This window comes from Anomaloglossus baeobatrachus, chromosome 7, assembly GCF_048569485.1.
Source record: "Anomaloglossus baeobatrachus isolate aAnoBae1 chromosome 7, aAnoBae1.hap1, whole genome shotgun sequence".
NCBI lineage: Eukaryota > Metazoa > Chordata > Amphibia > Anura > Aromobatidae > Anomaloglossus > Anomaloglossus baeobatrachus.
In genome coordinates this window covers 180,686,000-180,709,534 of record NC_134359.1, presented here as the reverse complement: position 1 = coordinate 180,709,534, position 23,535 = coordinate 180,686,000, and the positions used below count along the sequence as shown (strand labels likewise).

Below are 23,535 nucleotides of genomic sequence, written 5' to 3'. Positions count from 1 at the left end.
TGGGGGTAATGTCCCCAAATTCTCTACTAAGGTACCCCATCCTCGTAATGATCCTACTGCCTTGTATATAATTCCCATCCCCATATATATATATGTGTGTGTATGTGTATGTGTATGTATATGTATATGTATGTATATATATATATATATATATATATATATATATATATATACGTCCCTCAGCCTGGTATAGCCCCCAATCCTTCTATATACCGCCATCCTGCTATATACCTCCATCCTGCTATATACTGCCATCCTGGTATATACCTCCATCCTGCTATATACTGCCATCCTGGTTTATGCCCTCATCCTTCTATATACCCCCATCCTGCAATATACCCCATCCTGCTATATACCCCATCCTGGTATATAGCCTGCATCCTGTGGCACACAAAAAACCCCCAAAACATTTATACTCACCTTTCCTCACTCCAGCAGCATCGCTCGTCTTCCTGTCTGTGCCAGCAGCAGCGTCGCTGACCTGTGTGGAGCCGTCACCGTTCCCCTGCAGCATCGCAATGTTTTCCTGTCTGCCGCCCGCTGATGTGTGTAGAGAGCGGGGAGCACAGCGATGACGTCATTGCTGTGCGCACCGCTAGTCTTCACACACAGCAGCGGCCGGCAGACAGGAGGACATTGTGATGCTGCATTCAACGGTGACGGGTGAGTATATTTATTTACTGCACCCGACGCTAATGATGATGCATGGGGAGCAGTGCATACAGCCGCACATGATCACTCCAGGCTGTAGTTGACAGGGGTGATCACGTGGGCCGGCTCTTTCCTATGCGCGCAACCCCTGCCCATTATCCCACCCACCTGTCAGTGCTGGATTCAGCGCTGAGAGATGATGGGCTGGAGGATGCATATCAAATGAGCAGGCGCACGTGGTCACAGCAGGCGTTGCTACAGCTTCATAGTATCATAGTATCATAGTTTTTAAGGTTGAAGGGAGACTCTAAGTCCATCTAGTTCAACCCGTAGCCTAACATGTTGATCCAGAGGAAGGCAAAAAAAACCCCCAATGTGGCAAACAAGTTCCAATGGGGAAAAAATTTCCTTCCTTCGTCCACATCCGGCAATCAGACTAGTTCCCTGGATCAACACCCTGTCATAAAATCTAATATACATAACTGGTAATATTAAATTTTTCAAGAAAGGCATCCAGGCTCTGCTTAAATGTTAGTAGTGAATCACTCATTACAACATCATGCGGCAGAGAGTTCCATAGTCTCACTGCTCGTACAGTAAAGAATCCTCGTCTGTGATTATGATTAAACCTTCTTTCCTCCAGACGTATCGGATGCCCCCGTGTTCCAGTCGCAGGCCTAGGTGTAAAAAGATCTTTGGAAAGGTCTCTGTACTGTCCCCTCATATATTTATACATTGTGATTAGATCCCCCCTAAGCCTTCGTTTTTCCAAACTAAATAACCCCAAGTTTAATAACCTGTCTTCGTATTGCAGCCCACCCATTCCTCTAATAATCTTGGTCGCTCTTCTCTGCACCCTCTCCAGTTCAGCTATGTCCTTCTTATATATCGGTGACCAGAATTGTACACAGTATTCTAAGTGCGGTCGCACTAGTGACTTGTACAGAGGTAGAACTATATTTTTTTCATGAACACTTATACCTCTTTTAATACATCCCATTATTTTATTAGCCCTGGCAGCAGCTGCCTGACACTGTCGACTAAAGTGAAGTTTACCATCCACCCATACACCCAAGTCTTTTTCTGTGTCTGTTTTACCCAGTGTTCTACAATTAAGTACATAATCATAAATGTTATTTCCTCTACCCAAGTGCATGACCTTACATTTATCTACATTAAACTTCAATTGCCACTTCTCAGCCCAATCCTCCAATTTACATAAATCTCCCTGTAATATAAAATTATCCTCCTCTGTATTGATTACCCTGCAGAGTTTAGTATCATCTGCAAATATTGAAATTCTACTCCGCATGCCCCCAACAAGGTCATTTATAAATATGTTGAAAAGAAGCGGGCCCAATACTGACCCCTGTGGTACCCCACTATGAACTGAGACCCAGTCCGAGTACGTACCATTAATAACCACCCTTTGTTTCCTATCACTGAGCCAGTTTTTAACCCAGTTACACATATTTTCCCCTATCCCCATTATTCTCATTTTATGTACCAACCTTTTGTGTGGCACCGTATCAAAAGTTTTTGAAAAGTCCATATACACAACATCCACTGCATTTCCCTGGTCCAGACTTGAACTTACCTCTTCATAGAAGCTGATCAAATTAGTTTGACAGGATCGATCCCTCATAAACCCATGTTGATACTCTGTCATAAGGTTATTTTTCTTGAGATACTCCAGTATAGCATCTCTCAAGAAACCCTCAAGGATTTTACCAACCGTAGAGGTTAAACTTACCGGCCTGTAATTTCCCGGCTCAGTTTTTGTCCCCTTTTTGAATATTGGCACCACATTTGCTATGCGCCAGTCCTGCGGTACCGACCCTGTTATTAAGGAATCTGAGAAGATTAAAAATAATGGTCTATCTATCACAGAACTCAATTCCTGTAGTACTCTGGGGTGTATGCCATCCGGGCCCGGAGATTTGTCAACCTTAGTGATTTCGAGGCGGCGGCGTACTTCCTGCTGGGTTAAGCAGGTAATATTCAAGGGTGAATTTATGGTATCACTGGTCATGTCATCTGCCATGGCATTTTCTTGTATAAAAACCGTAGAAAAAAAGTCATTCAGCAGGTTGGCTTTACCCTCATCCCCTTCCACCATTTCACCAAGACTATTTTTAAGGGGGCCAACACTATCGCTTTTCAGGTTTTTACTGTTTATGTAGTTAAAGAATATTTTAGGATTATTTTTACTTTCTCTCGCAATGAGTCTCTCTGTCTCAAACTTAGCTAACTTAATTTGCTTTTTACATATTTTATTTAATTTTCTATAATTATATAATGCCTCATCACTACCTACCCTCTTTAATTCTTTTAAGGCTTTCTGTTTTTCTTTTATTGCTTCCCTTACAGCTCTATTTAGCCATAGGGGTTTCCTCCTATTTCTAGCATGTTTGTTCCCATAGGGTATATTTTCTGCACAAGCCCTATTCAGGATGCTCATAAAAGTCTCCCATTTGCTTTGTGTACTTTTATTACTTAGTACATCATCCCAGTTTATTGCACTAAGATCATCTCTCAACCGTTTAAAATTTGCTTTCCTGAAGTTTAGTGTCCTTGTAGCCCCTCTACTAGACATCTTACTAAAGAATACATGAAAACTTATTATTTTGTGATCACTATTCCCCAAGTAACCCCCAACTTGTATATTTGATATGCGGTCTGGCCTATTGGTTAGTACAAGGTCTAGTAGTGCTCCCCCTCTTGTGGGGTCCTGTACCATTTGTGAAAGGTAATTATCTTTCATTGTTATCAAAAATCTATTTCCTTTGCTGGAACTGCAAGTTTCTGTTCCCCAATTTATATCAGGATAGTTAAAGTCCCCCATAATAATTACCTCTCCGAGACTCGCTGCTTTATCAATTTGCTTTATGAGGAGATTCTCTACCTCTTCCATAATATTCGGCGTCTTATAACACACCCCTATCAGTATTTTATTATTCATTCTCCCTCCCTTTATCTCCACCCATAGGGACTCTACATTCTCAGTACCCTCACATATGTTGTCACGCAGGATGGGTTTTAAGGATGATTTTACATAAAGACACACACCTCCCCCTCGCTTATTTGTACGGTCATTCCTGAAGAGGCTATAACCCTGTAAATTAACAGCCCAGTCATAGCTCTCATCCAGCCATGTCTCTGATATCCCCACTATATCATAATTTTCTTCCAACAATATTAATTCTAATTCCTCCACCTTATTTGTGAGGCTTCGGGCATTAGTGTACATGCACGTTACGTATGACTCTGTACCTGTATTCCTGCTTACTGTATTAACTGTCCTAACCCTTCCCCCCCGTACCACCCCCAATTTCATTACTTGTGCCCTGGTCACTATCTGCACTACATTCCCCTTCTATAAAGTGAATACCCTCGCCCCCCCATTCCTAGTTTAAACACTCCTCCAACCTTCTAGCCATTTTCTGCCCCAGCAGAGCTGCACCTTCCCCATTAAGATGCAGCCCATCCCTAGCATAGAATCTGTAGCCAACTGAAAAGTCAGCCCAATTCTCCAGGAACCCAAAACCCTCTTTCCTACACCAATTCCTGAGCCACCTGTTAACCTCCCTGATCTCCCTTTGCCTCTCTGGTGTGGCTCGTGGCACAGGTAGTATTTCCGAAAATACCACCTTTGAGGTCCATGCTTTAAGCTTACAACCTAATTCCCTGAAATCATCTTTAAGGACCTTCCACCTACCTCTAACTTTGTCATTTGTGCCAATGTGTACAATGACCGCTGGGTCCTCCCCAGCCCCTCCCAGTAATCTGTCAACCCGATCAGCGATGTGCCGAACTCGAGCGCCAGGAAGACAACACACTGTTCGGCGATCCCTGTCTTTGTGACAGATTGCCCTATCTGTCCCCCTAATAATTGAGTCCCCCACTACCAGTACCTGTCTTGCCTGCCCTGCACTCCTATTCCCCCCCTTACTGGAGCAGACACTCCTCTGGCGTTCAGAGGTCATGCCTTGCTGCAGCAATGCTACCCCTGTAATGACATCCCCCTCATCTGCCAAGTTTGCAAACCTATTGGGGTGTGTCAGTTCAGGACTAGCCTTCCTAGCACTTTTCCCTTTACCCCCCTTTCTAACTGTCACCCAGCTACCTACCTCACCGTCCTGCCGCTCCCTACTACGATCCTCCCCCACATCTGACCCAGCAAGCTGCTGCTCAGTGAGCAGCATACTCCTTTCCATATTGCTAATGCATCTCAGAGTTGCCAGCTGCTCATTTAGATCCAGTATCTGGGCTTCCAAATGTGCAACTTGCTCACATCTCGAACAGTATGCACCCTCGAACGGCTTTTCAAGGACTGCATACATTGCGCATGCCGGCAATGACCCGCTCCACCGCAGCACCCTCATTCCCCGCAGCCATGCCCTACATTCAGACTGCAAATCAAAAAAGTCCACGGAGCCTCTGTTAGGAGTCTCGACACAGAAACTAGCCAGATATCCCTCCCGGAAGGACCTAGCCAAGGAGTGCCTCTTTTTTTAGGAGACCACCATAACCACCATATTAAGTGGCCCTTTTAGTCAATATCCAACTCTTTGACAAGTTTAAATATATGACAAGGGAAAAACCAAGGACAGGTATCCATCCACAGACAGCTGTTTCGGGGTATTGCCCCTCATCAGTTTGGAGTAGGATTCTGGGCAGGTCGGAGCAATGCCTAGTAGACCAACAAGACAAAACAATCACTGATCACCTGGCCAGAATCCTACTCCACACTGATGAGTGGCAATACCCCGAAACAGCTGTCTGTGGATGTATACCTGGCCTTGGTATTCCCCTTGTCATATCTTTAAACTTGTCAAAGAGTTGGATATTGACTAAAAGGGCCACTTAATATGGTGGTTATAGTGGTCTCCTAAAAAGAGCTACTCCTTGGCTAGGTCCTTCCTGGAGGGATATCTGGCTAGTTTCTGTGTCGAGACTCCTAACAGAGGCTCCACGGACTTTTTTGATTTGCATATTTCCCAGGAGGCAATGTACCTAGGATTGAGATCAGTGATTGTTTTGTCTTGTTGGTCTACTAGGCATTGCTCCCACCTGGCCAGAATCCTACTCCACACTGATGAGGGGCAGTACCCCGAAACAGCTGTCTGTGGATGGATACCTGGCCTTGGTATTCCCCTTGTCAAATCTGTAAACTTGTCAAAGAGTTGGATATTGACTAAAAGGGCCACTTAATATGGTGGTTATGGTGGTCTCCTAAAAAGAGCGACTCCTTGGCTAGGTCCTTCCCGGAGGAATATCTGGCTAGTTTCCGTGTCGAGACTCCTAACAGAGGCTCCACTGACTTTTTTTTGATTTGCATATTTCCCAGGGGGCAATGTACCTAGGATTTCACTGTGTTGAGCGCCCTCGTTGGCTGCCGGCAGTGTTTTCTCTGGCTGGTCTCACCCGAGATCAGTGAGTGTTTTGTCTACATTCAGACTATAAGACGCATCCCCCACTTTCCCCCAACATTTGGGGGAAAAAAGTTCGTCTTATAGTCCAAAAAATAAGGTAACTTAAAGGGGACGAATTATATTGCACTCCCCACTTTTCAGTTATTTATTTTTTAAAAAAGTTTAAAATAAGCAATACATTGCGTTCAATATCACAATTGTGTCCCACTTGTTGATTCTTCACCATAAAAGTAAAATATTTATCTTTATGTTAGAAGCCTTAAATGTGGGTAAAGATTCCTTTTTTTTTTTTTTTTTTTTTTTTTTTTTTTTTACTGCACTATTCTAAGTCCTGTTGTGTATAAATACGTGACTCTTCAGATTTTGTGTTATACCATGCCTGATGAAGAGACCTGAGTAGTCTCGAAAGCTTGCAATTATTACCATCTTTTCAGTTAGCCATTAAAAGGTATCAACCACTGAGGACTCTCTGTTCTTTTAAACAATTTTTTTATCTCTACTGGCTAACACGGTACAAAGATATATTTTACTGGTAAAGATTGAAAAATTCAAGGAGGCTGAATACTTTCGCAAGGCACTGTGTCTGTCTATCTATCTATCTATCTATCTATCTATCTATCTATCTATATATATACTAGAAGGTGGCCCGATTATAACGTATCGGGGTAGTCTAGAATGTGTATGTAGGTTAGCAGATTGAATTATAAGGTAATGAATGGACTGGATAGGTTAGGTTTAATTTAGTATTTTTATAATTGTTTATTGGTTTTAAAATGACAAACAACAGAAGGAACAGTTTTAACCCCTTCACCCCCGGCCACTAAAACACCCTAATGACCGGGCCATTTTTTGCAATTCTGACCAGTGTCACTTTGACAGGTTATAACTCTGGAACGCTTCAACGGATCCTGGCGATTCTGAGATTGTTTTTTCGTGACATATTGTACTTCATGTCAGTGGTAAATTTAAACCGATAATTTTTGCGTTTATTTGTGAAAATTTAGGAAATTTTGCAAAAATGTTGAAAATTTCGCAATTTTCAAATTTGAAAATTTATGCCCATAAATCTGAGAGATATGTCACACAAAATAGTTACTAAATAAAATTTCCCACTTGTCTACTTTACATCAGTGCAATTTTAGAAACAACATTTTTTTTCGTTAGGCAGTTAGAAGGGGTCAAAGGTCATCAGCAATTTCTCATTTTTCCAACAAAATTTAGAAAATAATTTTTTTTAGGGACCACATCACATTTGAAGTGACTTTGAGAGACCTAGGTGACAGAAAATACCCAAAAGTGACCCCATTCTAAAAACTGCACCCCTCACTCTGCTCAAAACCACATCCAAGAAGTTTATTAACCCTTTAGGTGCTTCACAGGAACCAAAGCAATGTGGAAGGAAAAAATGAAAATTTTACTTTTTAACACAAAAATGTTACTTTAGCCATAAAACTTTCATTTTCACAAGGGAGAAAAGAGAAAGTGCACCCTACAATCTATTGTGCATTTTCTCCTGAGTACGCTGATACCCCATATGTGGTAAAAATCAATTGTTTGGGCGCACAGCGGAGCTCGGAAGGGAAGGCGCGCCATTTGAGTTTTTGAACACAAAATTAGCTGCACTCATTAGGGGACGCCATGTCGGGTTTGAAGACCCCCTGAGGTGCCTAAACAATGGAGCTCCCCCACAAGTGACCCCATTTTGGAAACTAGAGCCCTCAAATAATTTTTCTAGATGTTTGGTGAGCACTTTGAACACCTGGGGGATTCACAGACGTTTATAACGTTGAGCTGTGAAAAGAATTTTTTTTTTTTTTCCACAAAACTGTTGTTTCAACTAGGTAGTTTTTTTTTCCCACAAGGGTATCAGGAAAAAATGCACCATAAAATGTATTGTGCATTTTCTCCTGAGAACGCAGATACCTCATATGTGGTGGAAATCAAATGTTTGGACACACGGCAGTGCTCGGAAGGCAAGGAGCGCCATTTGAATTTTTGAGTGCAAAATTAGCTGCACTCATTAGCGGACGCCATGTCGGGTTTGAAGACCCCCTGAGGTGCCTAAACAATGGAGCTCCCCCACAAATGACCCCATTTTGGAAACTAGAGCCCTCAAATATTTTTTCTACATGTTTGGTGAGCACTTTGAACACCTGGGGGCTTCACAGAAGTTTATAACGTTGAGCTATGAAAAGAAAAAAAAAATTTTTTACCACAAAACTGTTGGTTCAACTAGGTAGCTTTTTTTTTTCACAAGGGTATCAGCAAAAAATTCACCATAAAATTTATAGTGCATTTTTTCCTGAGTACGCAGATACCTCATATGTGGTGGAAAGTAATTGTTTGGGCGCATGGCGGGGCTCAGAAGAGAAGGAGCGCCATTTGACAGCAAAATTGGTTGGAATCATTAGCGGACGCCATGTCACGTTTGGAGACCCCCTATGGTGCCTAAACAGTGGAGCTCCCCCACAAATTACCCCATTTCGGAACTAGACCCCTCAAGGAATTTATCTAGATGTTTGGTGAGCCCCTTGTACCCCCAGGGGCTCCACAGAAGTTGATAACGTTGAACCGTGAAAATTATTATTTTTTTTTAACCACAAAATTTTTGTATCAACTAGGTAGCTTTTTTTTTTTTTACAACGGTACCAGGAAAAAATGTACCATAAAACATATTGTGCAATTTTTCCTGAGTACGCAGATACCTCATATGTGGTCGAAAGTAATTGTTTGGGCACATGGTGGGGTTCAGAAGAGAAGGAACGCCATTTGACTTTTCAAACGCACAGACGCAGTGCACTGATCAGCCGCTGCAGGACGCACGGTCGGATGAGATACAAAAAGCGTTGGGGATACGGAAAAAAAAAAGGTCACGCCAAAAATTGAGCAGGGATGCAGATCCGTTATGTGCATCCCTGATCAGCACTTGGCGGGACGCACGGACGGATGCGATACAAAAAGCATCGCAAATACGGAAAAAAGTCACGCCAAAAATTGAGCAGGGATGCCGATCCGTTATGTGCATCCCTGATCAGCGCTTGGCGGGACGCACGGACGGATGCGATACAAAAAGCATCGCAAATACGGAAAAAAGTCACGCCAAAAATTGAGCAGGGATGCCGATCCGTTATGTGCATCTCTGATCAGCGCTTGGCGGGACGCACGGACGGATGTGATACAAAAAGCATCGCAAATACGGAAAAAAGTCACGCAAAAACTGACCACGGATGCAGATCCATTATCTGCATCCCTGATCAGCGCTTGGCGGGACTCACGGACAGATGCGATACAAAAAGCGTCGTGACTACGGAAAAAAGTCATGCCAAAAATTGAGCAGGGATGCCGATCCGTTATGTGCATCCCTGATCAGCGCTTGGCGGGACGCACGGACGGATGCGATACAAAAAGCGTCGCGAATACGGAAAAAAGTCACGCCAAAAATTGAGCAGGGATGCCGATCCGTTATCTGCATCCCTGATCAGCGCTCGGCAGGACGCACGGACGGACGCGATACAAAAAGCGTCGCGAATACGGAAAAAAGTCACGCCAAACATTGAGCAGGGATGCCGATCCGTTATCTGCATCCCTGATCAGCGCTTGGCGGGACGCACGGACGGATGAAGTGTAAAAATGGACAGGATACAAGAAAAAAAAAAAAAAAGTTATACTCACAGTACCAAGAGGATCACTGACCAGAAGAGCTGCAGAGGAACAAGAAGGCAGTGAGATAGACAGCTTTACACCAGCAGCAGGCAGGACGTTGGACAGATCAGCAGAAGGACCCAGTGATGGAGGCAGATGTGATCGGGCCAGTGAAGACCTCGGACGACCCGTGAAGGCAGGTAAGAGGACGTCGGGGGGGGGGGGGGGCAGAAGGGGATGGGGAGAGGGGGGGGGGCAGAGGAGGGGGGAGAGGGGGCGAAGAAGCAAAGGCAGAAGGAAGGAACCTTGGAAGCAGAATAGAGATGATAGAGGAGGCAGGCAGATCGCGTGGGTAGCAGATCGGGATGCCGGGGGGCAGATCGGGGCGTAGGGGGGCAGATCGGGGGGGGCACGGGCAGGGGCCTTCACGGGAGTGCGCAGGGGCCTTCACAGGAGCGCGCAGGGAGCGGAATACTTACCATTGGAGCAGGAGCGGCGGTGACATCAGAGGCGGCGGCGGCAGCAGCAACGGTGGCGTGGTACCAAAAGTACCAGCCACTCCACGCTGCAGACATGTTGGGGGAGGGTCCCCAGACCAGGACAGGCCTGGGGAGGGCGGCCACCCGCAGATCAGACCGCCCCACTGCACACTGATTGGAGCGATTGTGCGTCATAGCACGATCGCTCCAATCAGTGCTGCAGGGGCTGGGGGCGACATGTTAGAGATCCGGCTATGATCTGCTGTAGCTACTACAATAGATCATAGCAGGATCTCACAGTATCGCACTAATTCGGGCATTATTTTTGCCGAAATTAGTGCGAACGATGTGGTTGCCGGTTCAGATTTGAACAGCCAATCACATCGATCGCCTATGGGGGGTGGCGATGCCACCCCCCCTGGGGTCAAGCAAAGGTCCCCTGCTGTAAGAAACAGCAGGGGACATCATTTGAAAGCCGTTGCTATGGCCACGGCAATCAAATGAAGTTTAGGCCGTAAAATTACGTCCCTGGTCGTTAAGTCATGTTAAAATAGGACGTAATTTTACTGCCCGCGGTCGTGAAGGGGTTAATAGATGAGTCTAATGTTTAATGATGTCCATGGCTTGTAATGAAAGAAGGCCATGAACAGTGTAAAGTTAAGTAAAAATATGCTGATGCTCTGATGTGGCCAAATGCTAGTATGCGCCCCCATCGTGGTGCAGCCATCATCCTGACATGTGCCCTCATACTGGGGGGTAATGTGTGCAGGGGGCGGAGTGCGGGGGTGGTGGAGGCGAGCGGGACCATGGCGCTGAGGACGTCAGTGCCGGGGACTGCATGGCTGGGGACAGGTGACTATCCAGGTGTGTGTTTGTGTGTGTGTGTGTGTGTGTGTGTGTGTTCGTTTAGTGTATACATGCGGAGGGCGGGGGGCGGAGCCAAGAGAGGTAATGTGTGCGGGGGGCGGAGTGCGGGGGAAGGGTGGAGCCGAGCGGGGCCATGGCGCTGAGGATGTACGTGCTGGGGACTGCATGGCTGGGGACAGGTGACTATTCGTGTGTGTGTTCAGTGTATACATGCGGAGGGCGGGGGGTGGAGCCGAGTGGGGTAATGTGTGCGAGGGGCTGAGGTGAGCGGTGGGTATGTGTCGGCTGGTTTGCCGGTGTGGGCTCCCGGGGGTGCAGCACTCACTGGGAAGTCGGGGCGCCGTGTGGGTGGAGGGAAAAGTGTCGGGCGTCGTCCTGTCGGCCCGTAGTTCGGGCTGTTCAGTTAACTGAGCCGTTGGTCGCAGGCTCTTTAGCGCGCGGTGTGGCAACGGTTGTCACTGTAATGACGTCATTTTGGAGCAAGACAGACAGACAGAATAAGGCAATTATATATATAGATATTATATACAGTATATAGTGTGTGTGTATTCACACTGTAGAGGACTTACCACCATTCCATCTCCTCTTCCAATGGTAACATGATCATGATGTCACCAAGGGTCCTTAAGCTGTAGCTCCTCTAGACAATGAAGAAAACAATCAAGTGGCACCCACTGATATGCTAACATTTTATTTTAGCACATCAGTGAGTGCCACATTCTTTGTCTGGAGTATTTCGCATGTTGATTTGCAAGTTGAACATCACATGTAAATGCGCCTGGAAGGTTAGGCTACTTTCACACATCAGTTTTCTGTATTCAGGCACAGTCCTTTTTTTTGCCGTATCCAACGTTTCCGGTTTTGTTGTGCAAACCGGAGCAAAACGGACCCACCGGATCCGTTTTTTAGCGGATCCGTTTAGGACGGATCCGTTAAAAAACGGATCCGGTGGGTCCGGTTTGCATCCGTTTTGCATCCGTTATGTCCGTTTTTTGACGGATCCGTTTTTTAAACACTAAACAAACAATTAACGAGTTCCGTATTCTGATTGGCTATTGGGAACATATAGTATATATACAGTATTTTGAAGCATATATGACAGAATGAAGACAGAGGCAAGCAGAAACCATGGATGCTATTCTTGCAAATTACACAAAGATCGCTGCAGATTTTATATTTGAGGCAAATCGCTTGGCTATCATCGTCAGAGAAAAGGAGCGACAGCGACTGAGGCGTCAGCGACATCGACGCTTTTGGATCCATCCCCTGACTGCACAGAGACTGACACGTGGGGTGTTTTCAACCCTATACCTGGAGCTCCGTGGAAACCATGAAAAATTCACAAGCTATGTCCGGATGTCAGTGATTAATTTTGACGTCCTCCTTGGCCTTGTTGCGGACAACATCCGTAAAACGGACACCTACAGCCGGTTCTCTATAACACCCGAGGAGCGTTTGCTGGTTACGCTTAGGTAAGTTTTTTTTTTTTAAATTGTATCCTCCTGTAAATTGACTTTTAACTGTAATGTGTTTGCTATTATTTTTTTATAATTATTGTCTTTCCTTTACAGATTCCTTGCAACTGGAGAGTCGCTTTCATCCCTCCACTACCAGTTTCGACTAGGAATTTCCACCATCTCGGGAATCATTAGAGACACTTGCCAAGCCTTGTGGGATTGCCTCCATGATGATTTCATCCCCCAGCCCACCAGGGACAGATGGCTTGCAATTGCTGAACAATACTATAACATTTGTCAGTTTCCAAATTGCCTTGGCTCAGTGGACGGCAAACATATAAGAATTGTGAAACCAGCTGCTTCGGGGTCAGAATACTACAATTATAAAAAGTATTTCTCAATTGTCCTAATGGCAATAACGGATGCGGACTACAAATTCATCTCAGTGGACATTGGCGCATATGGGAGATCCAATGACTCTCAGGTCTTCAAAATGTCCCCAATGGGGCGGCGAATCTATGGGAATACTTTTGATTTCCCTCCTGCAAGACCTCTTCCTGGCACATGTGAGCCCCCAATGCCCTTTGTTTTTGTGGCCGACGAAGCCTTTCAACTCTCCCAACATCTATTGAAGCCATATGCAAGCCGTGGATTGACGCAAACCCAAAAAATATACAATTACAGATTATCCAGAGCCAGAAGAATGGTGGAATGCTCCTTTGGGATACTAACCAGCAAATGGCGAGTGTTGTTAACAGCCATTAATTTAAACATTGAAACTGTGGATGAAATTGTGAAAGCATGTGTGGTACTGCACAATTTTGTTTTAACAAAGGAACCTTTGTCCTTGGATGACCAGAGTTTGGAATCCACCACTTTGTCTGACTACACCAGTCCTGGATTTAGGAGTAGTGTTGCCTGTTCCACAATCCGTGACAAATATGCTGACTATTTTGTGTCCCCAGAAGGTAGAGTAGATTGGCAAGATCAAATGGTGTAAGATCTTTGTTTAGTTTTATAACAAATAAAAATAGTTAAAAATAAATTAAAAAATATCTTGTTAACTTTGTTAATTTTAATCTTTCACTCGCTTTAAAAATTTGTAATTTTTTCACCGTCAAATTACAACATGTTATGTTTTTGTATTACCTTATTATTAACTTAACTTGCAAAATAATATTCACCCCCAAAAAAAACAAGAACAAATAAATACTTTTCAACAAAAAACTTTTATTTTTATTACAAACATAAGTTATAAATTGGTATATCTGGGGCTTGGGGTGGAGATAGTACTGGAGGGGCTGACAGGTGGGAACACACGCACAGTTGGAGTATTGAGGGTGGAAAGTGGTGTTGGTGGTGGTGGTGGGGAAGTAACAGAAGGTGAAGGTGTGGTTGAGAAACCAAGAGGGAAACCAGGAGATGGGATGGGATTTGGTAAGGATTGAGGGGTGGAGTGGAGGGATTGGGAGACAGAAGAGGTGGCGGGTGAATTAGTGGCTTGAGTTGGGGTCATGACGGGTGTGGAAGGCGAGATGTGGTAGTGGGTAGGAAGTGTAGGGGCAGATGTGGTTGGGAGCTGGTACTGGGCAGCAGGCTGGTACTGGGCAGCAGGCTGGTACTGGGCAGCAGGCTGGTACTGGGCAGCAGGCTGGTACTGGGCAGCAGAGGGAGTAGGGACAATGGCTGGAGGGGGGGCAGGTGCTGGAGGAGGGGTGGGTGGAGGTGGTTGGGAGTCAACCTGCGCCAGAGCCTGCCGTGTGGCTTGCATTACATGCATCTGCTGGTCAAGAGATAGCTTTTCCATGCGCTCTAGTACGGCTTGAAAAAAACAATGATTGGGTGATTTACTTGCATCTAAATGCAGCCTGTCCAGACGCGTGCACAATTCGTGTGTATTTTTTTCCATATTGGCATTTATGAAGCTAAAAGATGCACGATTTTGTTCTGATAATAATTGAATGGCGTTCTGGAAGGCTGCATTTAGATGCAAGAACTCGGGCGCATAGCTCTTTTCCTGACCCCTATGACGCTGACGCCCAGAACCCAAAGGTGTTCTACTGAGGGCAGCAGTGTCAGAGGGGTGGGGTAGGGGAAAAGCTATCTCATCACCAGCAGCTTCAGGTAATGAAGTCTCACGGGAAGCTCCAGCGCAGGTGGATGGGACAGATGTAGATGGAAGGGAAGGTTCAGATGGGTGGGGTCTGTGCGTGTGTTCACCAGTGGCGGACTGTTCAGGGATCGCTCCTGTCGGGTTCGATGCAGGCTCCTGAGTGCTGCAGACGGTGCTGGTAAAAAGAGGAAAAAAAAAATAATAATTAATTTAATTGCTATACAGTGCCACAGAAAAAAAAAAAAAAGGCAAAAAAAATCAGACATAAAATATTATACTTTGTACATATTTTGGGGAATATTTACCTTCTGCACACCATAGTTGTCCGGAGGAACGACAACGCTCTAAAGTAACGGTACTTCGATCTGCGTCCTCCGGATCCACTCGGGGCCTGCATCTCTTGATTTAACTCCTTTTTGAAGCGATCCCTGATAGACCGCCACCGCTTTTGTAGTTTGTCACCTGAAAGTGGAAAACACAAAGTGGTTAGTATACAACACATTACATCCTGCAGCATAACCTACTGAACTGTGAATACTTACGCTGTTTCTTCTGGCCACGAGAATTGAGCTCCCCCCAACCTTCTACCGCTGCGTGGCATACCTCGTCCCAGAGTCGACGGGTTACGATAGTATCAGCGTGGCGGCGGTCAGCCATGTTCCACAGCGGCTCCCTCTCTCTAACTTCATCGATGAGGAGGTCGATGTTGATAAATCCGGCCTCCTCACCGTCAGAATCGGGAGCACGCTGTGATGCCTGTTCAAAGAAAGAAAAAAGAAATTAAAAAAAAAAATAGACAAAAAATCACACTGACATGAAAAAAAAAACCAAAAAAAAAAACTTACAGTATGACCACCGCCACCTCGACGACGACCCTGGGACGGTCTTGGGGGAGCTCTATCGTGAGCCCTAGAAGTTGAAGCCTTTAGTGAATAAAAAAAAAAAAACATTATTTACTTGTGTTTGGTGTGCTGTGGTAAACAATTCCTGTATGAAACTTACACTCTGACCGCCCGCTCCGTGTATTTCTCCACCCCTTCCGTCCTCTTCTGGCAGCATCTCCTGTGATGTTTCGGCCACCTGTGTAAATGTCGTTTATTTAAAATATTTTTTTGTTTTTTTTAAAAAAAAAAAAAAAAAAAAAAATACCTCAGTTTGTGAACCGAAGGGCGGGCTACCAGAAGACGACATATTTTATTACAGGCCACGCACACCAACTTGATGGGCCAAACTTTTCCGTCAAAACTGCACCTGCAAAAAAAGAAAAAAAAATGTCTAAGTACATGTACGCAGCTCACAGCAGTGATCTGTGGACAGTACTGTGGACATTACCTCTGGAACACTGTCCTCCAAATTCGCACTGACTGCAAACGGACACAGGAACTGGCTGTCCTCAAATTTTCCAACAAAACTGCACCTGCAAAAAAAGAAAAAAAAATGTCTAAGTACATGTACGCAGCTCACAGCAGTGATCTGTGGACAGTACTGTGGACATTACCTCTGGAACACTGTCCTCCAAATTCGCACTGACTGCAAACGGACACAGGAACTGGCTGTCCTCAAATTTTCCAACAAAACTGCACCTGCAAAAAAAGAAAAAAAAATGTCTAAGTACATGTACGCAGCTCACAGCAGTGATCTGTGGACAGTACTGTGGACATTACCTCTGGAACACTGTCCTCCAAATTCGCACTGACTGCAAACGGACACAGGAACTGGCTGTCCTCAAATTTTCCAACAAAACTGCACCTGCAAAAAAAGAAAAAAAAATGTCTAAGTACATGTACGCAGCTCACAGCAGTGATCTGTGGACAGTACTGTGGACATTACCTCTGGAACACTGTCCTCCAAATTCGCACTGACTGCAAACGGACACAGGAACTGGCTGTCCTCAAATTTTCCAACAAAACTGCACCTGCAAAAAAAGAAAAAAAAATGTCTAAGTACATGTACGCAGCTCACAGCAGTGATCTGTGGACAGTACTGTGGACATTACCTCTGGAACACTGTCCTCCAAATTCGCACTGACTGCAAACGGACACAGGAACTGGCTGTCCTCAAATTTTCCAACAAAACTGCACCTGCAAAAAAAGAAAAAAAAATGTCTAAGTACATGTACGCAGCTCACAGCAGTGATCTGTGGACAGTACTGTGGACATTACCTCTGGAACACTGTCCTCCAAATTCGCACTGACTGCAAACGGACACAGGAACTGGCTGTCCTCAAATTTTCCAACAAAACTGCACCTGCAAAAAAAGAAAAAAAAATGTCTAAGTACATGTACGCAGCTCACAGCAGTGATCTGTGGACAGTACTGTGGACATTACCTCTGGAACACTGTCCTCCAAATTCGCACTGACTGCAAACGGACACAGGAACTGGCTGTCCTCAAATTTTCCAACAAAACTGCACCTGCAAAAAAAGAAAAAAAAATGTCTAAGTACATGTACGCAGCTCACAGCAGTGATCTGTGGACAGTACTGTGGACATACCTCTTCCCTGGAGCACTGGACTGGAGGACAGCAGAAGTTGAAGTCAGGAACCAACGGCAGGAAGTGTGTAGAATGTGCTGGATCCTTTTATAAGTTTTGTGATGATGAAAAAAAAAATTTGCGCATGCTCTGTTTACCAAACCGGATGCGGTCACCGCATCCGGTTTAAACCGCATTGCGCCGGATCCGGCATGCATAGACACCCATTGTATACAATGCCGTATTGCGCCGGATCCGGCAGAATGCGGTTTTTTTAAGGGGACAAAAAACGTTACATGATACGTTCTATCCGGCCGCCGCATTCAATTATTTTGCCGCATCCGGAAAAAAACGGATGCAACGCAAAGCCATCCGGTACAATCCGGCAACAATGCAAGTCTATGGGGAAAAAAAGGATGCGGTACCGGATCCGTTTTACCCGTTTTTTTCCGGATTGAACCTGATGGCAAAAAACTGATGTGTGAAAGTAGCCTTAGTCTGATTTCCGAGTGTTCCGATCCTTCTTATAGGGAACCTGTCAGGTGCAATATGCACCGAGAACCATGAGCAGTTCTGGCTGCATATTTCTAATCCCTGCCTAAGGCCCGTTTCACACGTCAGTGAAAAACACTGCCGTTCTTCACTGACGTGTAAAACACGCCTATGTCCCTCCGTGTGCCGTGATTCACGGCACACGTGGGTTGTCTAAGTGCAATCCGAGCTCTGTTCTCCGTGGCCCGTGATTGCATTTAGAAATCAACTCACCTGTGCCCGCTCCCGCTCTCCTTGGTGCTGATCACTCCCGCGGTGCAGCATCCGGCCGGCGCTGACCCCCGCAGCAGCTGCTTCCGGGTCGGCTGTGTCGTGCATCATGAATATGCGCGACAGTAATGAGCCGGCTCAGAAGCAGCAGGGAGAACAGGCTGCACAGAGCGTCGCTGGAGCCGGGTGAGTTAAAATGCTTTTTATTTTAGAAGCACGTTTTTTTCTGGCATGTGTTTCACGGATCACACCATAGTGTGGTCCGTGGGACATCCGTGATGCCAGAAAAAAATGGACATGTCTCCGTGCAGCAATCATGGACACGGGTGCACGCTGCACGGAGACACGTGCAGTGAAAAATCACTGATGTGTGCGCAGACCCATTGATTATAATGGGTCTGCGTATGTCAGTGATTCTGGTACGTTTAAAAAAAAAAGAACAAACGTACCAGAATCACTGACGTGTGAAAGGGGCCTAACTGCCCTAGCATCTAGTAGCACACATAAAGAGATCTTTAGAAAATTATTTCTAAAGATCCTTTATGATATGCTATTGAGCACAGGGACTAGTTGCAAGGGTGTTATTTCCCCTGACTAGTCCACCCTCTTCGCATGTTAGCATTCCCCTTTCGGCGTGCCAGTATGCTATTCAATGTCCATTACCTAGCATTATCAGCAGTGACGGGCGTACCTGTGTCTGTTGTCACCGCTTGAGATGCTGGCTTTAGAGTCAGTGCACATGATCAGAAGTCCCCGGAAGTGCCAGGACTTCTGATCATGCGCACTGACTTTAAAGCCAATGTCTGAAGCGGTGACAATGGACACAGGTACGCATGTCACCGCTAATGACGTTGGGCAATGCGCATTGCATAGCATATTAGCACGCCCCAGTGGGTCTGCTAACATGCAAAGAGGGCGGGACTAGTCAGGTGAAATAACACCCTTGCGACTAGTCCCTGCGCTCATTAGCATATCATAAAGGATCTTTAGAAATACTTTTTCTAAAGACCTCTGTATCTATGCTACTAGCTACAGGGACGGTTAGGCAGGGATTAGAAATATGCACCCAGAACTGCTCATGGTTCTGGGTGCATATTGCACCTGACAGGTTCCCTTTAAGTCGGTATATCTTTAGTGCAGAGCCACTCCTCTTTTTTATTGTGTACTAATCAGTGTAGCACTTGCTCTAGATGCTCGGGTCCCCCAAAGGAGTGGGAGCCCTAGGCAACGGTCCAGTTTGCCCCGCTGGAACACAGCTCTGCGTTTTCTATCCATGAAAATCACAGAACACTACATGACTCATGGGTGTTTGAATGAGGCCTAGAGGAGCGATTTTTATGGGGGCTATGTGCTTGGTTTATACTTTTAATTTGAGCTTTGAAATACTGTGGATAAGTGAATAACTTTCAGCTGCCATGATTATCACTTATTGTATAAAGTTTGATTTTTAAGAATTTGTAGTTTTTAATTTTTTACTTCATACAAACTGAAATCTGTCTACAGTATGTAACATCTCACTACAAATATATTTTCCTTTAGGGAACATGCCTCAAGTAATGTCTCGCTAGCCACAATTTTATTTCATGGACTCCTGACCCAGTTGGATGACCAGTATAGCAGATTCTCCTTGGAAAGCAACTTTTTGCTGCAGCATAACATTCGCAAAAGCAAGCGCAACTTACAGGTAGTGTATAGATTTGTTTTTACATAATCACCTACTTTTTATGGAGCTACAAAGTGTTAACAGTAGATTTAGCGACTTACCAGCGATCCCGAAAACGATGCGACCTGATAAGGATCGCTGGTAAGTCGCTGGGAGGTCGCTGGTGAGATGTCACACAGTCAGACCTTACCAACGACTCAGTAACGATACAGGTCACATTAGCGACCTGTATAACGATCTCTGCGGTCATTGGGACCCTGTCACACAGTGTCAAACACAGCGATGTGTCCTGCCCAGCAGGACATCGCCTTTGAAGAAAATGGTCCAGGACATTCAGCAACGACCGGCGACCTCACAGCAGGGGCCTGATCGCTGGTAGGTGTCACACACAGCGACATCGCTAGCAAGATCGCTCACAAAAACCGTGACTCAGCAGCGATGTCGCTTTTGATGTCGCTTAGTGAGACATGGCCTTTACACAAAGCTTTGTGATGAAAATCATTATTTGGCCCTGTGCGCACCCTATAGTTATTGCTGCATTTTGTGTGTAGTTTTGGGTGCAGTTTGTGGCTCTAAACTGCATGTTTTTCCTTGCCCAGCAATGTCTACGAGAATTCAGAAAGACTGTGCGCATGTTGCTTCTTTTTTGCCTGCAGCTTTTGTTGAAGAAAAAAGAAATAGCATGTCACTTCTTTTCTGCATTTTGTCCTGTATTTTTCATTGAATATAGTGAAAAAACGTATTTTCCAAAACGCGGCAAAGCGCAGCAAAAACATATTGGCAAAAGCACGGCAAAACGCATGCGTTTTTCCGGCCAGAGGTGTGTTTTTCTGCCAGATGGTGCATTTTTTGCTGAAGAAAAAAAATTATAGTGTGTGCACATAGCCTTAGAATGTTTTAACCCCTTGCAGGCATGTGATGCAATAGTACATCACCGTGTGGTACATCATGTAGGGGGAGCAGGTTTAGGAGCTTAACCCGCTCCATACCAGGAACGTGCCGATAATTTGACATGACCAATTGGAGTCCAAAAAATGGCAAAAAAGCATGAAAAAACTAATTGAAAACGTGGCAAAGTGCCGTTTTTACTGCCAAGAGATGCAGAAATTTCTCCATCCAAATACTCAACGTGTGCACATACCTTAACAATAGATAATCCGATACTGTGCTTTGTGAAGAATATTACCATCATGGGAATAACCCTCTTAATATTAAGGAGACCGAAAACATGTAAACTGTTTGTGAATTAATTCCCTTTTAACGTTCCCTCATCTCTTATTTCATTGTTTCATTTGAAGTCTTTTGCTGCATCAACATTCCTGATTTAAGGGTGCTTTACACGCTGCGACATCGCTAGCGATATATCGTTGGGGTCACGTCGTTAGTGACACCCATCCAACGCCGGTAGCGAAATCGCAGCGTGTGACATCAAGGAGCGACGATCAACAATCGTAAAATCGTCCAAAAACGGTGATCGTTGACACGTCGCTGCTTTCCTTAATATCGTTGCTGCTGTAGGTACGATGTTATTTGTCGTTCCTGCGGCAGCACACATCACTACGTGTGACACCGCAGGAACGACAAACATCTCCTTACCTGCGTTCACTGGCAATGAGGAAGGAAGGAGGTGGCATCCCGCTCATCTCCACCCCTCCGTTTCTATTGGACGGCCGCTTGGTGACGTCGCTGTGACACCTAACGCACCTCCCCCTTGAAGGAGGGATTGTTCGGCCATCACAGCGAAGTTGCAGAACAGGTATGTGCGTGTGACGCTGCCGTAGCGATAATGTTCGCTACGGCAGCGATCACCAAATGTCGCACAAGCGACAGGGATGGGTGCTATCGCACTCGACATGGCTAGCAATCGCTAGCGATGCCGCAACGTGTAAAGCACCCTTCATAGCTGCCCCAAACTATTTTACACACCTAATGGTTTGTGCTAGCTAAGTACACTCACATCACCGTTTATTCAATTGATGATATATATATATAATATAAAATTTTATATATTTTTATTTTTTTAGGATTTATTCCAAGAGGATCCTGTACAAATGGCAATGATAATCTTCAGCTGTTTGAGAGAAGAAAGTAGAATTTTGGAAAATGCTCAGTTATATACAAAGGTATTTTGATTATGCAACCGTATAACAAGGGAGACATCTCTGTAAGGGGTTATTCTGGTGAGACGAAGCTGTCCTCTATCCACACGTTATTTGATAGCTTCTAGTTCAAGGGGGTTCCACCTGGATAAACACGCAAAGAACGAGTTGCAGAACCCATGCTCAAAATAAATTCCCCTATTCTAAAGATTAGGGGTCGCAGTCGTCCCTCCCCAACAATCTAGAGATTATCTGTTACTGTGTCCTCTGGTGAGATGACAGCTGCTTTGCATCACACTAACCATTAAAGAGAACTCGATTCCTGCTGTCGAATCCGTGGGCCGCATGTATCCGGCACTGTCTGTACGATCACATCCAGGTATGTTTGACTAGTCTATTGCACAAGCTCAGTCCCTAGTGGCTTCTGCCCACCCACTGCCCTGGATTGACAGGTCTCTTCTCATACGTGCAAAGACACAAAGACCTGTCAGCAGGCGGAAACAAGCCACCAGGGACCCGCCTGTCCAACTAGTCTATAGCGAGACTAGTCTCTATTAGAGTTGAGCGGGATGGCAATAATCCGGGGCCGGCGGGTCGTTAACAGACTTAAAAATAAGTCCGATCCGCTCCGGAATCCGGTGCTCATATAAGTCAATGGGGACCGGAATCCGGAGGGTTAAAACGTTTGTGGAGGGGCTAGGGGGCTAGCAGTGAGCGCGGCATACTCACCGAGGCGCTGTCATGGCGGCACACTCCTTCCGGGTCACGCTGTTACCTTCCGGAGCCGACAATTCAATATTCATGGTTTTCCCCGCCCACCGGCGTGTGTTGGTTGCAGCTAGACACGCCCCCATCCTGAGTGGCAGCGTGGCAGCTAACTGCAACCAATCACAGGCGCCAGGACGGCCGGTGGGCGGGGAAAGCAGTGCACTGTCGGTCACGGTGGTAAACACACTCGGCAGCACAGTTATAGCGCTCGGCTGCAGCCCCAGCCGTCGCGCAGTATCTGTGCTGTTTATCCAGTGCCCGGAGTCACACGTACGAGGCTGCCGGGTGCTGCTAGAGCCCCTCGCACCTGTGATTCCGGTGAAAGTAAAAAAAGAAAAAAACGACGTGCGGTCCCCCTAATCTTCACATCCAGCCAAGATAACGCCGGCCGGGGGCTGGTATATCCTCAGCCCGCAGCCGTCCGGTATGTCGCATCTGTTAGATGTGCAATACCTCAAAGTGGAGAGGGAGAAGGGGTTAAACCAGCGCAATCCGCCAGTAATCCAGGAGATGTTGATAAATTAAGCAATCTTTTATTCCATGGATCTACGCGTTTTAAGGTTTAAGACCTCTTCTTCAGGACCAGTAAATCAATACTGCATGTACAGAGAGATGAACCCTTTTATACATATGGTATCCACAAAGTACCGCCTCCCGGCACTTTGAAAAAAGTCAGAAAGAAAAAAAAAAAAAAAAAAAAGACCTCTGCATGCATGATGCAGCACTTTCTGCAGACATAACAATACTCTGTTAAATGTTCATAGACTGGTCATCATAATAGTTTACATGAAAAATAAACAATAATTGGATGAAAAATCAAGAAATAAGAAATGAGAGGAATGGTATGAAAAAATGTCAATTTTCGGGACAAGTACTCCAAAGTAGCAGTCCCTAATTATAAGGTAAAATCCGACTTTTAGTGGTGAACGCCACCAGTGATTTTTATATCTGTGTACCCATAAATATGTAACACAGGTAAATTATATTGACATCTAGGTGAAAGAAGAAAAAATATATATTTTGCCATACATATATTCATATATTTAAATATATATATATATATATATATATATATATACACTAGAAGGTGGCTCGATTCTACGCATCGGGTATTCTAGAATTTACGT

At 45.2% G+C, this 23,535-nt stretch overlaps 2 protein-coding genes across 2 annotated transcripts in view; one reads left to right on the top strand and one right to left on the bottom strand.

The window, feature by feature from the left end:
• Nucleotides 1-23,535, top strand: part of STAT1 (signal transducer and activator of transcription 1) — an 801,166-nt gene that overhangs the window by 137,603 nt on the left and 640,028 nt on the right. Inside the window, exons 3-4 of the mRNA XM_075317825.1 lie at nucleotides 19,418-19,562; nucleotides 21,566-21,664. Of these exons, the coding sequence (XP_075173940.1) occupies nucleotides 19,418-19,562; nucleotides 21,566-21,664 (244 nt within the window). The remainder of the gene's footprint in view (nucleotides 1-19,417; nucleotides 19,563-21,565; nucleotides 21,665-23,535) is intronic.
• LOC142245752 (uncharacterized) lies at nucleotides 13,784-15,837 on the bottom strand. Its single transcript, XM_075318707.1, has 6 exons — nucleotides 15,794-15,837; nucleotides 15,647-15,724; nucleotides 15,490-15,567; nucleotides 15,187-15,400; nucleotides 14,950-15,106; nucleotides 13,784-14,819 (listed from the first exon to the last, which is right to left on the bottom strand). The coding sequence occupies exons 1-6, from the start codon at nucleotides 15,833-15,835 to the stop codon at nucleotides 13,784-13,786; spliced, it is 1,605 nt and encodes a 534-aa protein (XP_075174822.1). The 5' UTR covers nucleotides 15,836-15,837.

Excerpts from the sequence above, each read along its gene's own strand:
- LOC142245752 (XM_075318707.1), bottom strand. The coding sequence starts at position 15,835 with ATGTCGTCTTCTGGTAGCCCGCCCTTCGGTTCACAAACTGAG. Across the intron at positions 15,401-15,489 it reads GAGGTGGCGGTGGTCATACT|GCATCACAGCGTGCTCCCGA; the intron begins GTAAGTTTTTTT and ends TTCTTTGAACAG. Across the intron at positions 14,820-14,949 it reads ACAACTATGGTGTGCAGAAG|CACCGTCTGCAGCACTCAGG; the intron begins GTAAATATTCCC and ends TCTTTTTACCAG.